Source organism: Vicugna pacos, chromosome 16 (assembly GCF_048564905.1).
Source record: "Vicugna pacos chromosome 16, VicPac4, whole genome shotgun sequence".
Lineage (NCBI taxonomy): Eukaryota > Metazoa > Chordata > Mammalia > Artiodactyla > Camelidae > Vicugna > Vicugna pacos.
In genome coordinates, this window is record NC_133002.1 from 44,703,004 (window position 1) to 44,721,212 (window position 18,209).

An 18,209-nucleotide genomic window follows, 5' to 3' on the forward strand; every position below is an offset into this window, starting at 1 on the left:
AGATCAAGAATATATATGAGACTTGGATAAGATGTTTCCTACAATATACTAAGGGCATTCCCTCTAACAGCCTCTATTTTTTGTGTAATAAAAAAATATTGCTAAAACTCAGGAATGGTGGGATCATGGGCTAATTATGCATGATAAACATTTGAAATAATTGTTGTGTGGGTGGAAAGAAGCAATCTACAAACACATAGATAGATTTCCAAATAATATGGACAGTCCATCTGAGACTGAAGATTGTATACTGTTGTTGCATCAGCATTCAAAATTGTATGATATTTTCCTAGCAAAACTGGGTAGCTTGACCCTAGGTTCCCAGGACCTAGCTAGTTCAAGGCTCTGAACAATAAGCAATCAGATGTTGTTGGTTTCTTTTCTCCACCCATGATTCCTGATGTGATTGGAATGAAAAATTCAATGAGAATCTTAAGGTTTTTTTCTCACATGGCCATGGAGATGAAGCAGTTTCAGGTCTATTCAAATATTATCCACTAGCCAATTTGTTTCTCTCCACAGAAAAAGAATACCCAGTTGAACCACAATAGGATCAGGGCCATGTACTGTTAAAATCTTTTGCTTCTTTCACTTTGTAGATGAAGGAGAAAACTAGGGATACAGTTTTCTGTAGATACAGAAATAGATACAGAAATTATTTTCATACTCATTAGTTTTAACGTAACTAGAAAGTAATTATTGAGTCATGCTTCAATCATTACCTATATATTAAAGCTTTTCATATACCCCTACTTTGATAAAAACACTATTCTGAATTTCATGTTTATCGCTTTTCTGCACTTATTTATTTTATATATAAGCAATATAATGTTGTTCTTGTTTTTAAATTTTACAAAAATTGTATCATACCATATGTATTCTGTGGCCTTTTAAATGCCTAATATTATGCTTTTGAAATTCATCTATATTGATAAGTGCAGTTCTATTTTGTTTTTCAGTTTCATAATATTTCATTATATGACTATATTGCAATGTATTTATTCATTCCCATTTGGGGGAGACTACCCATAAATATTTTTAAATTTTTTTACTTATTTAAAACTTTTCCTGAGCTTTATTGAGAACATCCTGAAGAATGCTTTTAAATCTTACCCAGATATTATCTATCTTTCTGCCCAAGAGAAAAATTAAGTAGTCTATTTTTAAAAACCCTTGAAAAGCCAACATTTCATCTAGATAATGTCTTAAATCCAACAGTGGATAGGTATTTGTCCACTCAAGTTTTGATTTCCTCTGTGGTTTATTCTCTTATTCCAATATGGGGTAAGTGAGGAGGGTAATACAATGTTATACCTTACCTCTCAGTTGGGTTTGCAAACAAGTTAATCACTTTTGGGGGAGTGGGGGAGGAGTGTTTCCATCCTGTTTTGTCACAATACTCACTATAATATCTGCAATACTTTTATTTCTATTTTACATAAGTGTGAAAGAGAACAATTCTTTTAAGTCTGCAGATTCTAATGTACTCTCTTTGCTTTTAACCCCTTCAGCATAACCAAAGTCAGGTACTCCTCTTCCTGCTTTAAGGGTAGTGCTACAGGTGCATAGCAACATAGTATCTAGCCATCTGCATGGTTCATTAGTAAACTTGCACATGAACTAGGACATTTTCTTATCTTTGCTGTAGGCTGCTAGTGCTCCTCTAGTGTACTTGACTATTACAGGTTGCTAAGCAATAAACCTAGTGTTCACATTGTCCCCACTGATAAGCAGAAAGGAAGTAGATGGGTGTTTGGTTATAACTCTAGTCAAATATTTCTCTCTTAGAGCCATAAAACCAAGGAAAGGAAAGGAGGCACAGCAATAGCAGGGTCAATAAATCAGGAATCCGAGCAAGCCTATCTGTAGCTGTCTTTTGATTGAGTGACCTCTGAATTCATAAATTACAGCACTGCCCCAAGGGAAAATTAATTCAGTGGTTCAACTGAATAGTTTCAAACAGGCACTGGTTTTTTTTAAGCAGGTCTGTGCTTGGACATTCCTAAACCTTTTACAGATAGATTGATTGATTTACATATTCACTAAATAAATAATTATTGATGTCATAGTGCCAGGCACTATGCTAAGTACTGGATCTCTTTTCCAGGATTGCCTTCCTAAACTTTTCATGGAATTAAGAGCCTTTCAAATTCTCTCCTAACATGCATACCTTCACCCCTGTATTAATCTACCTTCTAACATATGAAGTCTTATTCAGGCACTATGGGCACCATAAATGCTTTCAACTAAATAAGTAGGGACACAAAAGAAATTCTTTATTCATATTTTGAAAAGTCCAACCTTATAAGTGACTTTTACCATTTCCTGCACTTAGTGCATGGCCCACTGATGGGTATGGCCTCAGTACAACTCTATTTAAGGACATAAATAGGAATGAATTATAATCCACATTATAATAAGCTTTAGTCTACTCTTTCTTCACAAGATGGCATATAACATTAGAGAGACTGGCTGCTGATTAAACTGGTGAAAATTGACCCAGCAGGGCTACTCAACTAGATGTGTGATGTTCTCTGTAAACACAGTTGAAACTCATCTGGCTTGGTCTTATCAGGATTTCCTAACACTTGTACAGAATTTAGACAGACTACTGTGAAAGAAGGAGGAAAAGAAGCATTATTAAACACTACTGGAGTTAAAATTCAATAGCTATAGGAAAAGGCATTTTCCTACAAATTTTTTTAATCTTAGGGCTGGGTAATAAGAATAAAGCTGAGCATACTAACAGTACAAAAAAAATTTCTCAAAATGCAAGTTAAGTTCATAGCCTGAAAAATACAACAGCCAAGGAAAGAAATGAGGAATTCACATTGTACATTTAACCACAATATTTTCTATGCAAAGATATGTATCCTGGGAGCTGCCTGGCAGGATAACATCATTTTAATTTTGACAAGTATATAACAAGGATAAAGACACTTCCTTTGACATGTTGAAATTGGAATAACATTTCCTCTTCTCACTTGTTACACACACGCGCACACACACACACAAACATTTACAAACGGAGATTCAGAATATTAGGTTTAATAGTGACTGATCACTGACTAAATAAATACATCACATTGCATTTGATATCACAAGCAGCTGCAATATTTTCAGTATATGTCACATACTGGGATGAACAAACTTAAACAAACAAAACACACTTCCCTCTACCATACATTGGAAAGCAGTAAAAAACTGAAAGCACAAGAACAGAGAAGACCATAAACTCTTGATTTATATGTTTTCTAGAGAGGCAATAAATTACATGATGGAATACATGTGTGAAGATTTGTAGATGCAAATTTGGCCATAAACTGATTAAAGTGAACACCTAATTAAATTTATAACACATTACCCAGATCACAATTCTGTTTCACATATTTAAAATGAAAAAAAGAGTTCACTTATAAACCTAGCCCAGACAATTAAGGTAAAGGCAAAGTGTATTTATAGAGCAAGTGGTGAGGAGGGCAGGTAGGGAGGGGCTTGCCAAGGAACTTTTGAAAAATTAGTGAAGCTGTGAAAATAGTACAAAGTTTATAATAAAGGCAAAATAAGTGCTGGAAAGTTTGGTTCTTAATGTGTGTGTATTATAACACATATTAATCAGAAGAAATAATTATTTTAATTGGTTTAGAAGACAGAAAAACATTTTAGAGAAAAAGAAGGGTCTATAAGTTATAAATAGCATCTATATAGCAATTTATAGTTTAGAAAATACTTTAATAATTATTATTCTAGTTCAGCCTAGCACAGTCTAACACATACTAAACACTCGATAGCTGTAAACTAAATGGAAAGGAATTTCAATTGATTAAAATATAAATTGAAATTGTTAAATTTTAAATATTGTAAAAATTTCTATTGTATAGGATTTCACTAAGTATCTAAAGTCAGAAAAACTGTAGTAAAAGGCATGAATGTCTTGTCAATGTATTTGTTGATTCTGAACACATACATTTTCAACCTGCATAATTTATGTGGGATTCGGGTTAAGGATTGGGTTGAAGTCAAATAGAATAAATGTATGGTCAAGTACAGCAGTTCAAAGAGCAACAGAAGAACAACAGATAGGTCGAATCACTAGGGGGTCTTCATTTTACTTTTGTATTAATGAATTGTCTGCTATATGTCAGTCAGCTCTCTTAGATTCTCTTTAAGTGCAAGATAAATAGTCATAAAGTTGTCTCAAAAGTATCAATATAAGGTAAAGGGAATACATTTTAAACTATTTCCAAAATTGCATTTAAAATACCCTTGGAATTATATTTTTAAAAGGCAGACTCTTGAGGAATCCATCCTCAACTAAAACTTAGTAGTTTTACATTCTATTGTGTAGAAGAAAGGCTAGTTCTCTACCTTGGGATTTGCTTTTATTTGCTGCTGCTCCTGCCACATGGCTGCAGGTGCCTAATGCCGAACTGTCCAATATACTCTGTGAACTCTAAAAGGAAAAAACAAACACCAATTTTCTTTCACTGAAGTACAGTCAACTACAACATGTCAATTTCTGGTGTATAGCACAATGTTCCAGTCATGCATCTACATACATATATTTGTTAAGAAACACCAATTTTAAAATGAGTTGCTTTTCATCAAAGTTCCATCAACTCTCCAATTAAAGAATGCAGATAGATCCCTTCTAAAAGTTACCAAACATTCCTCTTTAATTTTGCTAGGATTTAATGCAGTACATTAGAATCAAATCAGTAATCACAGTCTATTTACTGCATTTACAAGACAAAATACATTGGCTCAACATATCACCAAATCTTCCTATTGCTAACAAGGTAATATGCTGAGAATACTATTCCAGATGTACATTAATCCTTGAATTATACAAAACTTTCTAGAAACATAATTTGAGACCACAATATAGTGAAATAAGATCTTTCAAAATGCTGCTGTTTTCTTTTACTATTAGAATCACCTTCCATGTTTGTGGTGGAAAGGAAAACATTTTCATCTGAATTGAGGAAAATAAAGGTTAGTTTTATGAAGAAATGGTGGCAAGATAGTTTTTTTGTACTCATGGTGACGTACTTTTAAAAGAATGATAACAGAAGGTTTTTAAGACACACATTAGTCAATTTAATAGTGAACCCATATAATTATTTTCAATTGCTTCCCTGTTCTATAAAATATTCTTCCTTGTTGAAATCCTGTATTTATTTAAACACCAAGTTACTTAAATGATTAATATGGAAATTATAGTTAAGTTCCCCTTAAAACTGGTGGTTATTGTACTTAGGGTATTAGTTCTGATTTTAGAAAGCAAACTTTATTTACCTGTATTTCATAATAGCTCTTCACAAATAAATTTACCTTTCTATGAAAGTTTCTTGCAACTGACTCAAATGAGTCAGCTTAATGATCAACACAAATTTGCCCTTTCCCATTTGCCATTTTGTTTATCTTTTTAAATACCTGCATCTTTTCTTTTTTTAATAAGAAAATTAATTTGTCCGGTTTACTCTCCAGCATTAATATCTGACTATTCATGAAAACTCTACCTTAATTGGTTCTTTCACTTCAGTCACTTCTTGTTTCCCTTCTTTGTCTTCTTTTCCATTTTCCTGAAATGAAATTAGTGTTAGTAAGTGTTATCTAAAAGGAGCTGGAAATAAAACTAACATTTTTATACTTTAGTATAGCAAGCTTTTGATATTAAAAAAATCAAATAATGAGTAAGCATCATAACAAATAAAATCACATAAAGTAGCTGTATTAACAAATTCAAACAGTAACAGACTTGTTATGTATAAAGAATGCCAAGCAACTAGAAGCAGGCCACTGTAACTCAACTATTAGTTGACACCATTTTTGTCAAAACTTGATGCAGAATATTTCAACTAAAAAAGAGAAATACTTCAATGATAGAATATGATATTGCACCTCAATTTTCCCCAAAATATTGAATCTCAAATCCTCCCATGATTAAATGGTTAGAAACTTATGTAGACAAGGTACCTGAGCAGGTTTGGGTTCCTCTTGAGATGCTGACTCACTCATCTAGACCCCTAAAAGATATCACCAAATGGTAGGGGAAAGTATTACCAGACCAGTATTAATAACAAAAGGAGAGAAAGAAAATATTAATAAACAACAAAAAATACGCTTGAAGATCAAAATCTGCCCTCCACCCCTACCCCATCCCAACATTCTACTGAATGGTTATAAGTTCTCAACTGCCAAACTTTTCAAACTGTACTACTGTTATTACTGTTGTTAGTGACCAAAGATAGATGGTGCTAGGCTAGTGCTCAGGGAGACAGGAAAACTCACCATAATAATCAAAACTATTAGCGTTAAAAAAAAAAAAAACCAAGCAGCATCAGTAATACAACTGAATTTTTTAAAACACTGTCATCCTCACTAATATTTGAAATTACAATCAAAGTGAGGTGAAACTTTCATGGCTACCTAAGTCATGTGAGAAAGACATTAGAATAATAACCTTGCTAAAATGTATCTTTTTGAGGGGGAGTTCTGAGAGGAGTATGATTTATCTGGCTTATTCATTCATATTAAGAAATTAAAATGGATACTTACCACCCCCCCACTTCATTGCAAATGACTATAGATTGTTTCAGATTATCAAAATCACTGCTATTCCAAAAATCATTTAAGAGTTTGTGTATATTTAGACTAGGCGCTATGTTAAAAGTAAATTTTATATTCATGGCCTCTGCCTCTAGGGGAGTTACAATCTAGGGACTCTTTAATTTGAAATGTTGTATTTATAATGTGCTGAAGTATTCACTTTTCTTTCAATCAACATATGTTCTAGCTGAATAAACCAAAAAGTACTGCCTTTGGAGACAACAGGTTTCAATACTTACAAAAATGCCTCAAAGCCTTTTTGAAGCTGTTCATAAATAATAAATAATATAAAATAGATTTCTTTGATAGGTTCCAATTGTACATTCTCACAGACTGCTTTCTTTGCTTATGGTGTCCATCTCGTGAAATTGCTAAAAGGCTTCCTCCCATTCCTTTTAAAAATTTGTTTTGTTTGGATGCACCCAGATAAATTCAACTCAATAAATCTTTACTGACTGTTTTTAAAAATTCAGTTGTATTACTGATGCTGGTTGGTTTTTTTTTTTTAATGCTAATGGTTTTGATTATTATGGTGAGTTTTCCTGTCTCCCTGAGCACTAGCCTAGCACCATCTATCTTTGGTCAGTAAGGCAGGCAGACACTGGGGTTAGATGGATAAGAACTGCTTTTGAAGAGTTCTTAGTTTAGTGAGGGAAAAAGGAATAAACAGATGCAATTACATCTGCAAGTGCAAAAGTAGAGGTACATATAAAATGTTAAGGAACACAGAAGAATAGCAATTAATTTTCCAAGGGAGGTTGGGGAATTTTTCACAGAAAAATAGATTTCCAAAATGGACTTTAAGGGACTAATGAGACTTTTTGTGTGTGAAAAGGAGGGGGCGGGGAAGAGTATGCGAGGCAGAAGGAACATTACATGCTGGGGTATGAAAGTTCAAAAAGTGTTTGAAGCATTCACAGCAGAGCATTGTTATATAAAAAGTGGCAGAAGATGAGGCTAAAAAGGTAACTTTTCAACCTGTAAAGAGTTATTCACACTAAATCAAGGAGTTTGAATTTTATTCTGTGCTTTTCAAGCATAGGACAGATGTGATCAAATTGGTGTTTTTCAGAAGTTAACTGTGCCAGCAAAGACAGGAAGTGTGAAAGACTGGAGGAGGGGAGAAAGGTAAATTTTGTACCTAAAGGCTGCACCTGAGTTGAATGCCTCTCTCTAGTCTAGGCTCTGCCAGACATTATCAGTACTTTAATCATATCCCTTCAGATTCATCTTTTCAAAGCATGTGAATGGTTTCTTACTATGGCCACCTGCAATTCTGTCTGAGGGCTTTCTGCTGGTTCAAATGCCAGGTCAGGAGTGCTTAGGAGTTAATTGCTTATAGGAGAAGCTCTCAGCCAATGATGGACAGGAAACTGCATATAGTCCCATGGGTGGTACATTGATGAGGTATGTTCTATACTATCTCCCAGAGTTCCCCAATGGGACTGACCCTCAGTTGCCCACAGCGAAACTAGCCCAATAATTCATTTGATACCTATCCAATAATAGAGGCTTACTTTACTTTCCTGTATTCCCTTACCATTGTTTCCTGGAATCACCTTCCAAATAAACTTGCACTAAACTCTTTGGATCAGGGTTTGTTCTCAGGGAATCCAAACTAAAACAGATAGGACTGGAAGAGGAATAGTTAAGGCTCACTGAGTGGGTTTTGTTTTTTGTTTTTCGTATTTAGAAGGTTGAATGGATGATTATGTCATTAAGTGAAATTTTTAAAAAGGAGAAAAAAACAGGTTTGAGGAATGATATGAATTTGAGTTTAGAGGTATTACATTTAAGAAACCTGTTCGATAGCATCCTGATTAGCAAGAGTGTAAGTCATATGTAAAAGAGTAGCCAATTATCCTTGAGGAAGGGATTTCCCAGCATAAGACAGAAATCATACATCATTCTGATTTCTCAGACTCACAGAGGATAAGAAATGCCCTTTACTTGGATTTCTTGTGAGTCTTGAATCCCTGGGTATTGACAGAAAGATATATTTGCATGAGGATGCTAGTGGGGCTCACCGATAAGAGTAGCCTGGAGAAGACAAAAAAGGGTGAAGATAAACCCTTGTTGATGAATACTTAAAAATAGGGCTGAGAAAGGAGAGCCAGTGAAAGATACTGATAACTACTGAGGAGCAGGAGACTCCTGCGGCTGTGCAGCTGCATGCTGCTCGCCTGACTCCCATTACCAGTGTCTACTGCTTTGCAGACACCCACAGCAAACCCCTGCAGCCCTACAACAGTCAAGGCCTCCACAGCTGCTGGAGGGCCAGGATTCAACCCTAACTGCTGTCATTGGCCTGCATGGTTCTGCTCACCTGCAGTTAACCCTATAGTTGTGCACCTGCAAGACACCAGCCCCAACTCCTGTCACTGACCTCCACTGCCAAGTACATGGCTGCAGCTAGCCTCTATAGTCACTCAAGGACACACTGACAGCCAGGGCTGCTGCAGCTGCTTGTGTGCCCCAAGTTGGCCCCAGTCCTTGCCACTGTGCCCCTGCAGGCAGCCCCTACAATTAGCCCTGCAGCCAAGCATGTGCACACCACTGGCTCAGGCCACCACCACTGGACTGGAGGTATCTTTGAAGGCTCCAACAACCCTACAGCCACTGTAACTGCCCACAGCTGTCACCAAAGATCATGCAGTTGTTCCTGTCATGGACCCCAACTGCCTGAGCCAACAAGACATCATGCCTCTCTCCCCATTCAGAGGTGCTACATGCCCTCACACTTTGCACCCTGCACCACTAGACACAGGGTCACAGCATGTTCCAGCATGTGCCCACCTGCAGGTGAAGGTCTTTCCATACCAAAGTCAGTCCATAAAGTCTGGAAAAGGTGACTGTTTCTTCAAATGCACAAACACCTACAAAAACTATAGGGATCACAAAGAATTAGGGAGACATGACACCTCCAAAGAAACACAATAAACTTCACTCTGTGGTGATTTTATCAGCTCTTGGACGTATAATTAGAATGGATACCTGGTAACTGGCAGAATTTCCATATTGGCTCTCTGATCCTGTAATAAGGACCGTTATTTATGAAGGGTCAAGTTGAAGCCCTTGGGAACAACCCCTCCCCACATACACACACACACAAGGAGAGTAAACAAAAATTGTAGCCTTGCTGGCAAGGCAGAATGGGGGATTACAGAGATTAGTGACACCAATGAAGATTTGAAAGAAGCAGGGGAGATGAAATCTATCTTGTGCCGATTAAACTTCCCTGTTTGGCCTGTGAAGAAGGCAGATGGATCTTGGAGAATGACTGTGGATTATTATGAATTTAATCAGGTGATGCCTCCAATTGCAGCTGTTCTTCCATATGTAGTAACTTTACTGGTGCAAATTAACACAGCCCCTGACACCTGGCATGTAGTTATTGACCCAGCAAATGCTTATTTCTCCAAACAAATTGGCAAGAAATATCATAAGCAATTTGCTTTTACTTGGCAGGGCCAACAATATAATTTCACAGTCTTGCCCCAGGGCTACATCAATTTTTCTGCTCTTTGTCATAATATAGTCCACAGGGATATTGAACCTCTTGGTCTTCCAATCAGCATTAAGTTGGTCCAGTACATTGATGGCATTATGCTGATTGGATCTGGGGTGCAGAAAGTAGCAAGGGCTTTAACTGTCTTCATGAGATATATGCAAAACCAGAGGATGGAAGATAAATTCCATTTCTGGTATCAATTTCCCCATCAGTCAAGTGCCAATTATTATTTTCTCAGCTCCAAACCCACCCTTTTGTACTTTTTTTTCTCATGCTGGAGCTGGACTGTGAAAACCACATATCTTTGCCTTGCTAGCTGGCTCTGTTAAGCTCTGCTAATTGGGGGCATCAGAGAGAGACCCCAAGGCTGAGGAAGGACAAGAGACTTGTTCCTTCCTGTCTACTTCATGACTGCTTCCCGTAGTGTTTTGGTTCAGTGTACTTCACTCCAGCAATGCTACTTTAGCCTGGCAGCAGCAGATGCTTTCCATAGCAACAGCTGAATCCAGTTTGCAGTTTCTCTACAGTTTTGAATTTTCGCTGACATCGGCCAACCAGTATTCCTGTGTAGAAGTCTAGGTCCCAGACTCCTGGGACCCATGGAGCAACCCCTCATACTCAGAGATACCAACACCAGCCGAGGAGCACATTCTCCTCAGAGATCTGAGTTTCAGCTCTGTGGGGTCACTCCTCTAAGTCTGTATGTTTTTCCCTTTGCTTCCTTTATTTAGGTTTTTTTCCAGCCCTTTAGGTAAAAACCATTGCTATCTCTGTCATACCTTAGATATCTCTTTTTAGCTTTTTAATCATCTACTTAATTTTATATCTAGTTAACAATTCTTATTAAATTATCTGTTCAAATAATGGGTGTGGTTTCTATCTCCTATCTGGACACAGATTCTTAAATGAAATTAGTAAAAGATTATTAAAATTTGAGAAAAATTACAATAAGGTAGAGGCAATACATGACTCAGTCATACTCCACTCACTCCTAGCTGTTATATATTCCATCTGTACTACTTGTTATATTACTTTGTAACTAGTCATTTCATATGTAAAGGACTGATTTATTCAGGGCAGAAACCGTGATTTCCCCCCTCCATTTAATAAGCTTAGCTATATAAACTATAGTCTTTCAAGTGACATACTTCATTTGGTGTCTGATGAATGAGTTACAGATGTACTCCAAGATAGTTATCTATTCAGTCCTAAGAATGGCCTGAAAGGGCTAGTGTAGTAGGTGCTTTTACATAATTCACTCCTGTCCAGAAGTAGTTTGACCTAAGGATTCTCAGAGAGTAGCCCAAAAGAATCAGAGTCTGATGATCCACCCTAATGTGCCCCATAGCCCCACAGAGGGCAAGCACAATGGAGGACTTGATTAATTAAAGCAAGTGTCCTTTAATAAAGGGGCAAAGCCAAGGAATAGTCTACCACCCAGGCATCACTTTCAGAAGCCAGTTGCAGTGTGTATTGCTGCTCATCAAAACCTTAAGCCTTGGAGCTGCTGGAGGAGTGCATGTTCCAGGTGCTCAAGGTGCAAGAGTCACAGCCTAAGGTGTGTCCAGGTAAGGCAGGGAGGCCTGCCAGATACTGCATATGGACTCTCCTCCCAATCTCTCTCTTCATATGTACATTGAATTCTTCTCTTTGTTTATGGCTGATGTGCCCTTTTAGTTACATCCAAGTTAGCTGCAGAATTATTGCTCTAATAACAGTCACACTCTGTAAATCAGAGCTTTGTCATTATTTTGTAAAATATATTTAATATAAAAAAGTTTGAGTGGACTCTAAATCCAGTCATACTTTCATAAGATATTGCCACATTACATTTGCCAGTGGGAAAAAGTAAGAGCGTTTAGAGTTAGATACAATTTATACTTGTGAATTTTGAGTTGTTGTGAGAACTTTTAAATTTCTCACCTATCTGTATGAACTAAGTTCTCATTAATAATGACTAAGTGATCACTGCTAAGCTGTCTTGTTCAGCAATTGCATGCTGCCATTTCAATCATAAAACCCTACATAGAAAATATTGTTTATAGAATCAATCTAAGGTTTTCTATTAGATTTTTGAGAGACTTGTACAAATTCAATATTTAATATTATCCTTAATATGTTTTTTCTCATTATAATTATATAAAGAAAATAACTTTTCTCATTAAGGCCCATATTGTTGCCTCCAAATCCCCTTTAACTTATCCCAGTGTGCTGAACAAATATCATCATCTCTATGGATGTCATGATACAAAAAAAGGTTGAGAAGCACTGCTTTAACTTTAGATCAGGATTCTTAACCTGGGGTTCCTTGATGGATTTCAGTGGGGATGAAATATGTAAGTGAATCTTTCTGGAGAGATGGTTAATAGTTTTCATCAGGTTCTTAAAGCTTCAATACCAGCTGACTGATCTCAAAAATTTCAAAAGTGCCCTCATAATTTCACACATGTAGAAGTGATGATACAAATTAAGGGTTAAATAAACTCCAATGGCACAACAGGCTTCCATTATCACAGGTGGGAAGAATAAAGGCACCATCAATAGAACTAGGAGAACTTTTCTCTTTGGCTCTCTTTTGGGAATCCTGCTGTTAGCCTCTCCTGGAATTCAACTAGCATATTTTGTGGATTCTAGGATCTTCCTTCATTTAGAAGTAGATATGTCTTCCCTCAGATCACCAGAAGACCAAGTAGGAACCAGGGTGCAGCCCAGGGAAGAAGAGGTATAAATGGGGCAGAGAGCATAGATTTCAAATGCTCACATGTGATACAGATCAGTTCACAATGTGCTATTTGGGACCTGCAGCCAAAGCCTGAAAGCCAATATCATAAAGTGTACCTTTGCCCAGAACTTCTCTGTTTCTAAAGCACTTTGTACATATCTAGACTTCCACATATGTATTTCCTTTGGGGCCTAGCAGATGTGAAGGTGACTGAAACAACAGTACCACTAAACCCTACTGTAATTATTTGATGTGTTTCCCCCCGCTAACAGGCTATGAGCTCCTGAGAGGTAGATAGACTTTTGTTTTTAAAACAGTGACTAGTATATATTACATGCTCTGTATTTTCTCAATCAATGGTGAATAAATTAATGAACATGCAACAAAGAGTTTCCTTAAAACATCATATACCAGGAAGATATTTCCCCCACAAATAAATTAACTTGCTGTTACAAAACTTATGTGAATTTGGGTACCCTATAATCTCAGTTTTGACCAGGATTTTACTACCTCAGATATGCTGAACAAAGATGTTTTATACCTACCTATAGATGAGACATGTCTTGATCAATAATCTACTTTTATTGTTAAGAAAAGCCATGGAATCATGTCTTTTTAGTTTTTTTTAATTCCATTTTTGCTTAATGTCATTTTCTACACATGGGATACACAACAAAAGCTGACTGAACTTGGAACAAACTTTAGAGAATAATAAAGTTATTTTAATTACACATGGGGCTTTACAGTTTCTACTACACTTCACAGTACATTATCTCATTTGATCACAGGAATCCTGTGAGTTACCGCTCCACTGTAGAAATGAAGACACTAAAGCTCAAAAAGTTTAAGCCATTTGCTCAAGGTTTTACAAAGCTGGAATTAGAAGTCAGGCCTCTGATTCCTAGGGTAGTGCTCTTTCCCACTATAAGGTTAATGGAATTCAGTCTCTCATCTTCCAAAAAAATTTAAGATTATATTGCTACACAAAAGTAGATAACAGTGCTGCTGTCCCTGAGTCAGTAAGAAAATTAACATATAAGTACATTACTAAAATCTATTGATTTGAAAAATACTTTTTTCTGGAATGAATCTTTGGTTTATAAAGCATGTTTCACTTAGTTCAGTTCATTCAGCTTTCAGCTATGTATATTTCTTGCCTACGCATATAGCTTCCTGTTTGATCTCCTAAGCTTTGGTTCAAAGTTCCTACCCCTGAACTTTGTCTTCTCTTTTCCTGTTTACTAAGTAGCTCTGGGAAAAACACAGTCAGATTGTTTAATCTGTGAACCACACATCTTTGTTTAATTTTGTCTCGCAGGCACTCTTGATCACCGCCAGGGGGCAAAAGCCTACCAGCTGGCTTCTCTGCAGTACATTCTACATAGGACTGTACAGTACAGGGACCCTCAGTGTCTGATTCTTGATGGAACCTCCCTGCTAATTACTTCAACCACAGGGCCCCAGGGAGAGAACAAAGGCTCAGCACAGAGGGCTCCAGTGGCATTTAACCATACAGCAGCCAGAAAGAGCTCATGACAGCTCTGTCAATATAAAAGAAGCAACAAGATCCAAGACAGTTTGAGTGACAAAAGAGGAGGCAGTGGGTTAATAACTGCAAACTCCTGAATGTGTGTTTTTACAGCTTTGATATGTATGATTGTATTTTGCAGCACACCCACTCAAACTGAGAAATAGCTTTGTCAATTCTCTTTCTCTGTGTAATCAAAGTGGTATTTGCATAGTGCGATCCCCCCCTCAACTTTTAATCTTGATTTTTTATTACATTCTCGGCTTATGTTCAGCTGATGATTTATCTTTCAGAAAACTATTTCTTTAAAATATTTAGTTGGCATGTCGCAGTCTATGAAATAATGAAATCTAGAGACAAAGGAGAAGAAACCCACCCCATTGAGCAAATCCTGCTTAGTCAAGAGAGTGTCTTCCCAGCAGGAAGCAAGTTGGAGGTAACTAGTAGGTTGGACCCTTACAACTCTTGTGAGCCCGGCTTTCTCGGCCTCCCAGGCTCACTCAGCCTCTCCGCACCTCAGGAATAATGAATGAGTCCTTAGACAGGGGCCAGGGTAAGAGAGGAAGCGCGAGGGTACCATGAAGACTTCCGAGGTATGAAATTTAAAATCTTTCTTCCTTTCGGAAAGTCTCATCATAAAACATGGACTTGGAGACAGAAGAGGGGGAAGGCTCAGAAAAAGCCCCCGACAGCCGGGTCAAAGGGAGGATCTACTAGCTCAGGAAGTCCCAGCCCCGTGCAGAGAGAGCTTTTGAAACCCCACAGCGCCTTTTCTCACCATAAAACGTTTGCCTCAGGATTTTCACCTCAGTCTCTTTTCACTGAGGTGGGTTAAGCTGTGCGCCTCACCTCAGAAAACGGTTGTCCCTCAGAAGTAGGGACTCCAGTGACCCCCGCCCCCCCAGCCCCGGAGCCCGGACCCCAACCCCACGCCACAGGCCCTGGCGTGGCCAAAAGCGCCATTCCAACGCCAAGGAGGAAAGCCGGGAGGGGGCGGCGGTCCAAGGCGCACACGCTCGGCCCGCTTCCGGCAACTCAAGGGTTACGGCGAGGCGGCGACGCGCGCGGAGGGGAGAGGCGGTTGCTGACAGGTGGCGCCTGCGCACTGGGAGCGCTCATTGTGCCCCGCAGCTGCCGAACCGCCCGCCCGCCCGCCCGCCAGCCGTCCGTTCGGCGAGTCAATCTGCGAGAGTCCGGTGGTGGGTGCGGAGTCTGTGGCCGTTCCCGCGGCCTCCTCCTCCTCCCGTTCCCCTCACCCCCACCCCACACCCCTTGCCCCATCCCGGCTCCGTCACCCTCCCGCCCCCCACACTCAGGACAAGAATGCCCTGCCCGGAACAGCCCAGCAGCGCCTAGATGGCTTTGGTCACGGTCCAGCGGTCGCCTACCCCCAGCACTACCTCCAGCCCCTGCGCCTCGGTGAGTGCCTCCCGGCGGCCGCTCCGCTCGCTTCTGTCACTGCGGCTCCGCTTTGCCTCAGCGGGTCCCGCCGAGCGCCACTGCGCACGCGCCGCGCCGCTTCCCAGGCCTTGGCACTCTGCTGCCGCGAACCCCCCACACCTCCCATCTTAAAAATGAGCTGCAGGAACCACAGGACGCTGATTTTGTCCCCATCACTCTGGGCACCTAGCGCCTCACAGTCCTCGCCCATAACCCCCCTGTGGCATGCCTTCCTCCGGCTTGAGCACTTCCTTTCGGGAATGAGTCATTCTTGCTTTTCACCCTCCCCCTTCCTTTACCCTCTGTTGCTGCAGGGAGAGGACCCTGGGACTCCTGCGTTGTCCCTTACACACACCCACAACCCCTTACTGGCACCCATTTCACGGAGCCGTTTACTATTCGCACACTGCACGCCCTTCTTCGGGCTCTCGGGTGTGTGCCTTCTCCCAGGACACTTGCTGTCTTTCTTGTGCTCTGTCCGTTCGGGCTTCATCGGACTGCTGAACAGTAGTTACTCGTGGGTTTCTTTCCTTCTCCTTTCCCCCAAAGGGTGGCCCTGGTCTCTCCTCCTTGAATCTCCTACCTTCCCTCTACGAGGTTCCTAAGCATCTGGCGCTGCTTGATGACCAGTGCCAATTCATTTACATCTTAGAGACATTTATGCCTTACACTCATTGCTCATGATCATTCTTGTTCTCGGGTCGTGTTTGTATGGCTCGTTACTTCAGATGCCTGTGCCAGTGAAGCGTGCTTCAGAAGGAAAATACCCAGTAACCAGCCTTTTCCTGCTGGGCCCGGCTTTGCCTTGGTTCCTCGCCCCACCCCACCCCCTCCTTTACACGCCATTCTTTTAGAATTTATTTCTGAAAATATTTTTTAAAATAAAATAACTGCACAGGGGGGCGAAATGGGATCTTTAAAAAAAAATCCAGATGTTTTAAAGGGAAATAGATTGAATGAAAATATGAGCTATTGGAAAAACCATTTTGAACTTCCTACAGAACTGTAATTTTAAAACTGTTGGTGGATTTTTAGTGGTTTCAACCCGCAAAAAAGGAATTCAGTCAACACTGTACCACCTTCCACTGTAAAAAAAAATCGAGTTACTCTTAATTTTTATATGTTAACTCAGGTGTGAGTTTTGATATCTTGAAAATATGCTGGTTTGTGATTTCAACATAGTTTCCTCAATTTCAAAATTTTGTTGTGTATAGTGGTGGTTTCCTTTTTTTTCCTGAGCTTTCTTTTGCACTTTGTATGACCAAATTGGCAGCTGTATCCTAATTCTAGAAATAATTATACTTCAGAGATTAACTTACTTGTGTTGGTCCAGAGAGCAGATCTAGCTAGGATTCTTGGATAGAAGTTCAAGGAGGCAGATTTCCAATCATTGTAAAGAAGAATTTTGTGACAGTGGAGTGGACTGCCTTGCAAAATAGTGAGTGCCTTTTACTGAAAGTTTCAAGTAAAGGCTGGAAAAGCTTTTTGCCTAGGAGGTGGTATAAAGAATTCCTGCAATTTGACACAACACTGTAAAATGATTATGAATCAATAAAAAATGTAAAAAAAAAAAAAGAATTCCTGCAATGGGGGATTTTTAAGCCTCTTTCCAACTCTTAAGATTATGTGATTTGAGAATAATTGCACTTAAAAGCTAGTAAAATATTTAAGGATCCTCTGAAGACAAATATTATAGGGATAGAAATTTAATATATGTTATTCTTATATATGGTACTTTATGCTAGTTTTTGGAAGGTCATCAACATACCATCGGATCATCTTAATTCACTCCACTAGTAAACCTTTTGAGGATAGTGGTTATCAGGCCTAATTTTGGATGAGAAGGCAACTGAAGGTTAGTTGAGTCATGCATATAAACTGGGAACCAGTATTACAGTGACATGATTTCCCTGGGCATTGTTGAAAACAGCTTATGTTGTAATAATAATGTATATGTGTGTGTGTGTGTGTGTGTATATATATATGTAGTTATCATACTGATTTTTTTTGAGGTGAATGATTAGTATACAGTAATACCATATCTACTTGATATGACTCAATTAGCCCAAACTTGGTTATTTTAGAATCTTGAGGTACGTTAATAGACACTTTTGACATAGGTAATTAAATTGATCGTGTGGTAAGCTCAGTTGTTGTGCTAAATGACTGATATTTCTCCATTGACTTGCTATAGTAGCCAGGTTATTTCAGTCATTTATATGTGGCCCTGGGAGCAAAAGAATCATAGGACTGGTGTGTGTGTATGTGTGAGAAACAGTCAGCATTGTTAGCATGTCTATGAGCCAGTTACCTTTCCCTTTAAACTGCCTTCCTATTCCACTTCACCGAGAGCTCATTCCAGCTGAATTACCTTGTGGTTCTTGTGTTCCAGTATT

The 18,209-nt window shown here is 38.9% G+C and overlaps 2 protein-coding genes across 10 annotated transcripts in view; one reads left to right on the top strand and one right to left on the bottom strand.

The window, feature by feature from the left end:
* Positions 1-15,888, bottom strand: part of EFCAB5 (EF-hand calcium binding domain 5) — an 83,831-nt gene extending 67,943 nt beyond the window's left edge. For 6 of the 8 annotated variants that reach the window (XR_012059722.1, XM_072939121.1, XM_072939122.1 and 3 more), the window contains exons 1-3: positions 5,980-6,140; positions 5,523-5,585; positions 4,369-4,453 (exon numbers count right to left, since the gene is read on the bottom strand). Coding sequence is in view for 7 of the 8 variants with exons in the window: in XM_072939121.1 (XP_072795222.1) it covers positions 4,369-4,453; positions 5,523-5,585; positions 5,980-6,021 (190 nt within the window). In the remaining variant the exon portion in view is untranslated. Of the gene's footprint in view, positions 1-4,368; positions 4,454-5,522; positions 5,586-5,979; positions 6,141-15,151; positions 15,242-15,773 lie in introns of those variants that run through there. The other 2 variants (XM_031685351.2, XM_072939119.1) reach the window with 2 other exon arrangements.
* SSH2 (slingshot protein phosphatase 2) overlaps positions 15,564-18,209 on the top strand; it is a 217,079-nt gene continuing 214,433 nt past the window's right edge. The window contains exon 1 of one of the 2 annotated variants that reach the window (XM_006214406.3): positions 15,564-15,792. In XM_006214406.3, the coding sequence (XP_006214468.1) occupies positions 15,730-15,792 (63 nt within the window). In that variant the 5' untranslated portion in view covers positions 15,564-15,729. The remainder of the gene's footprint in view (positions 15,793-18,209) is intronic. The other variant, XM_031685352.2, reaches the window with a different exon arrangement.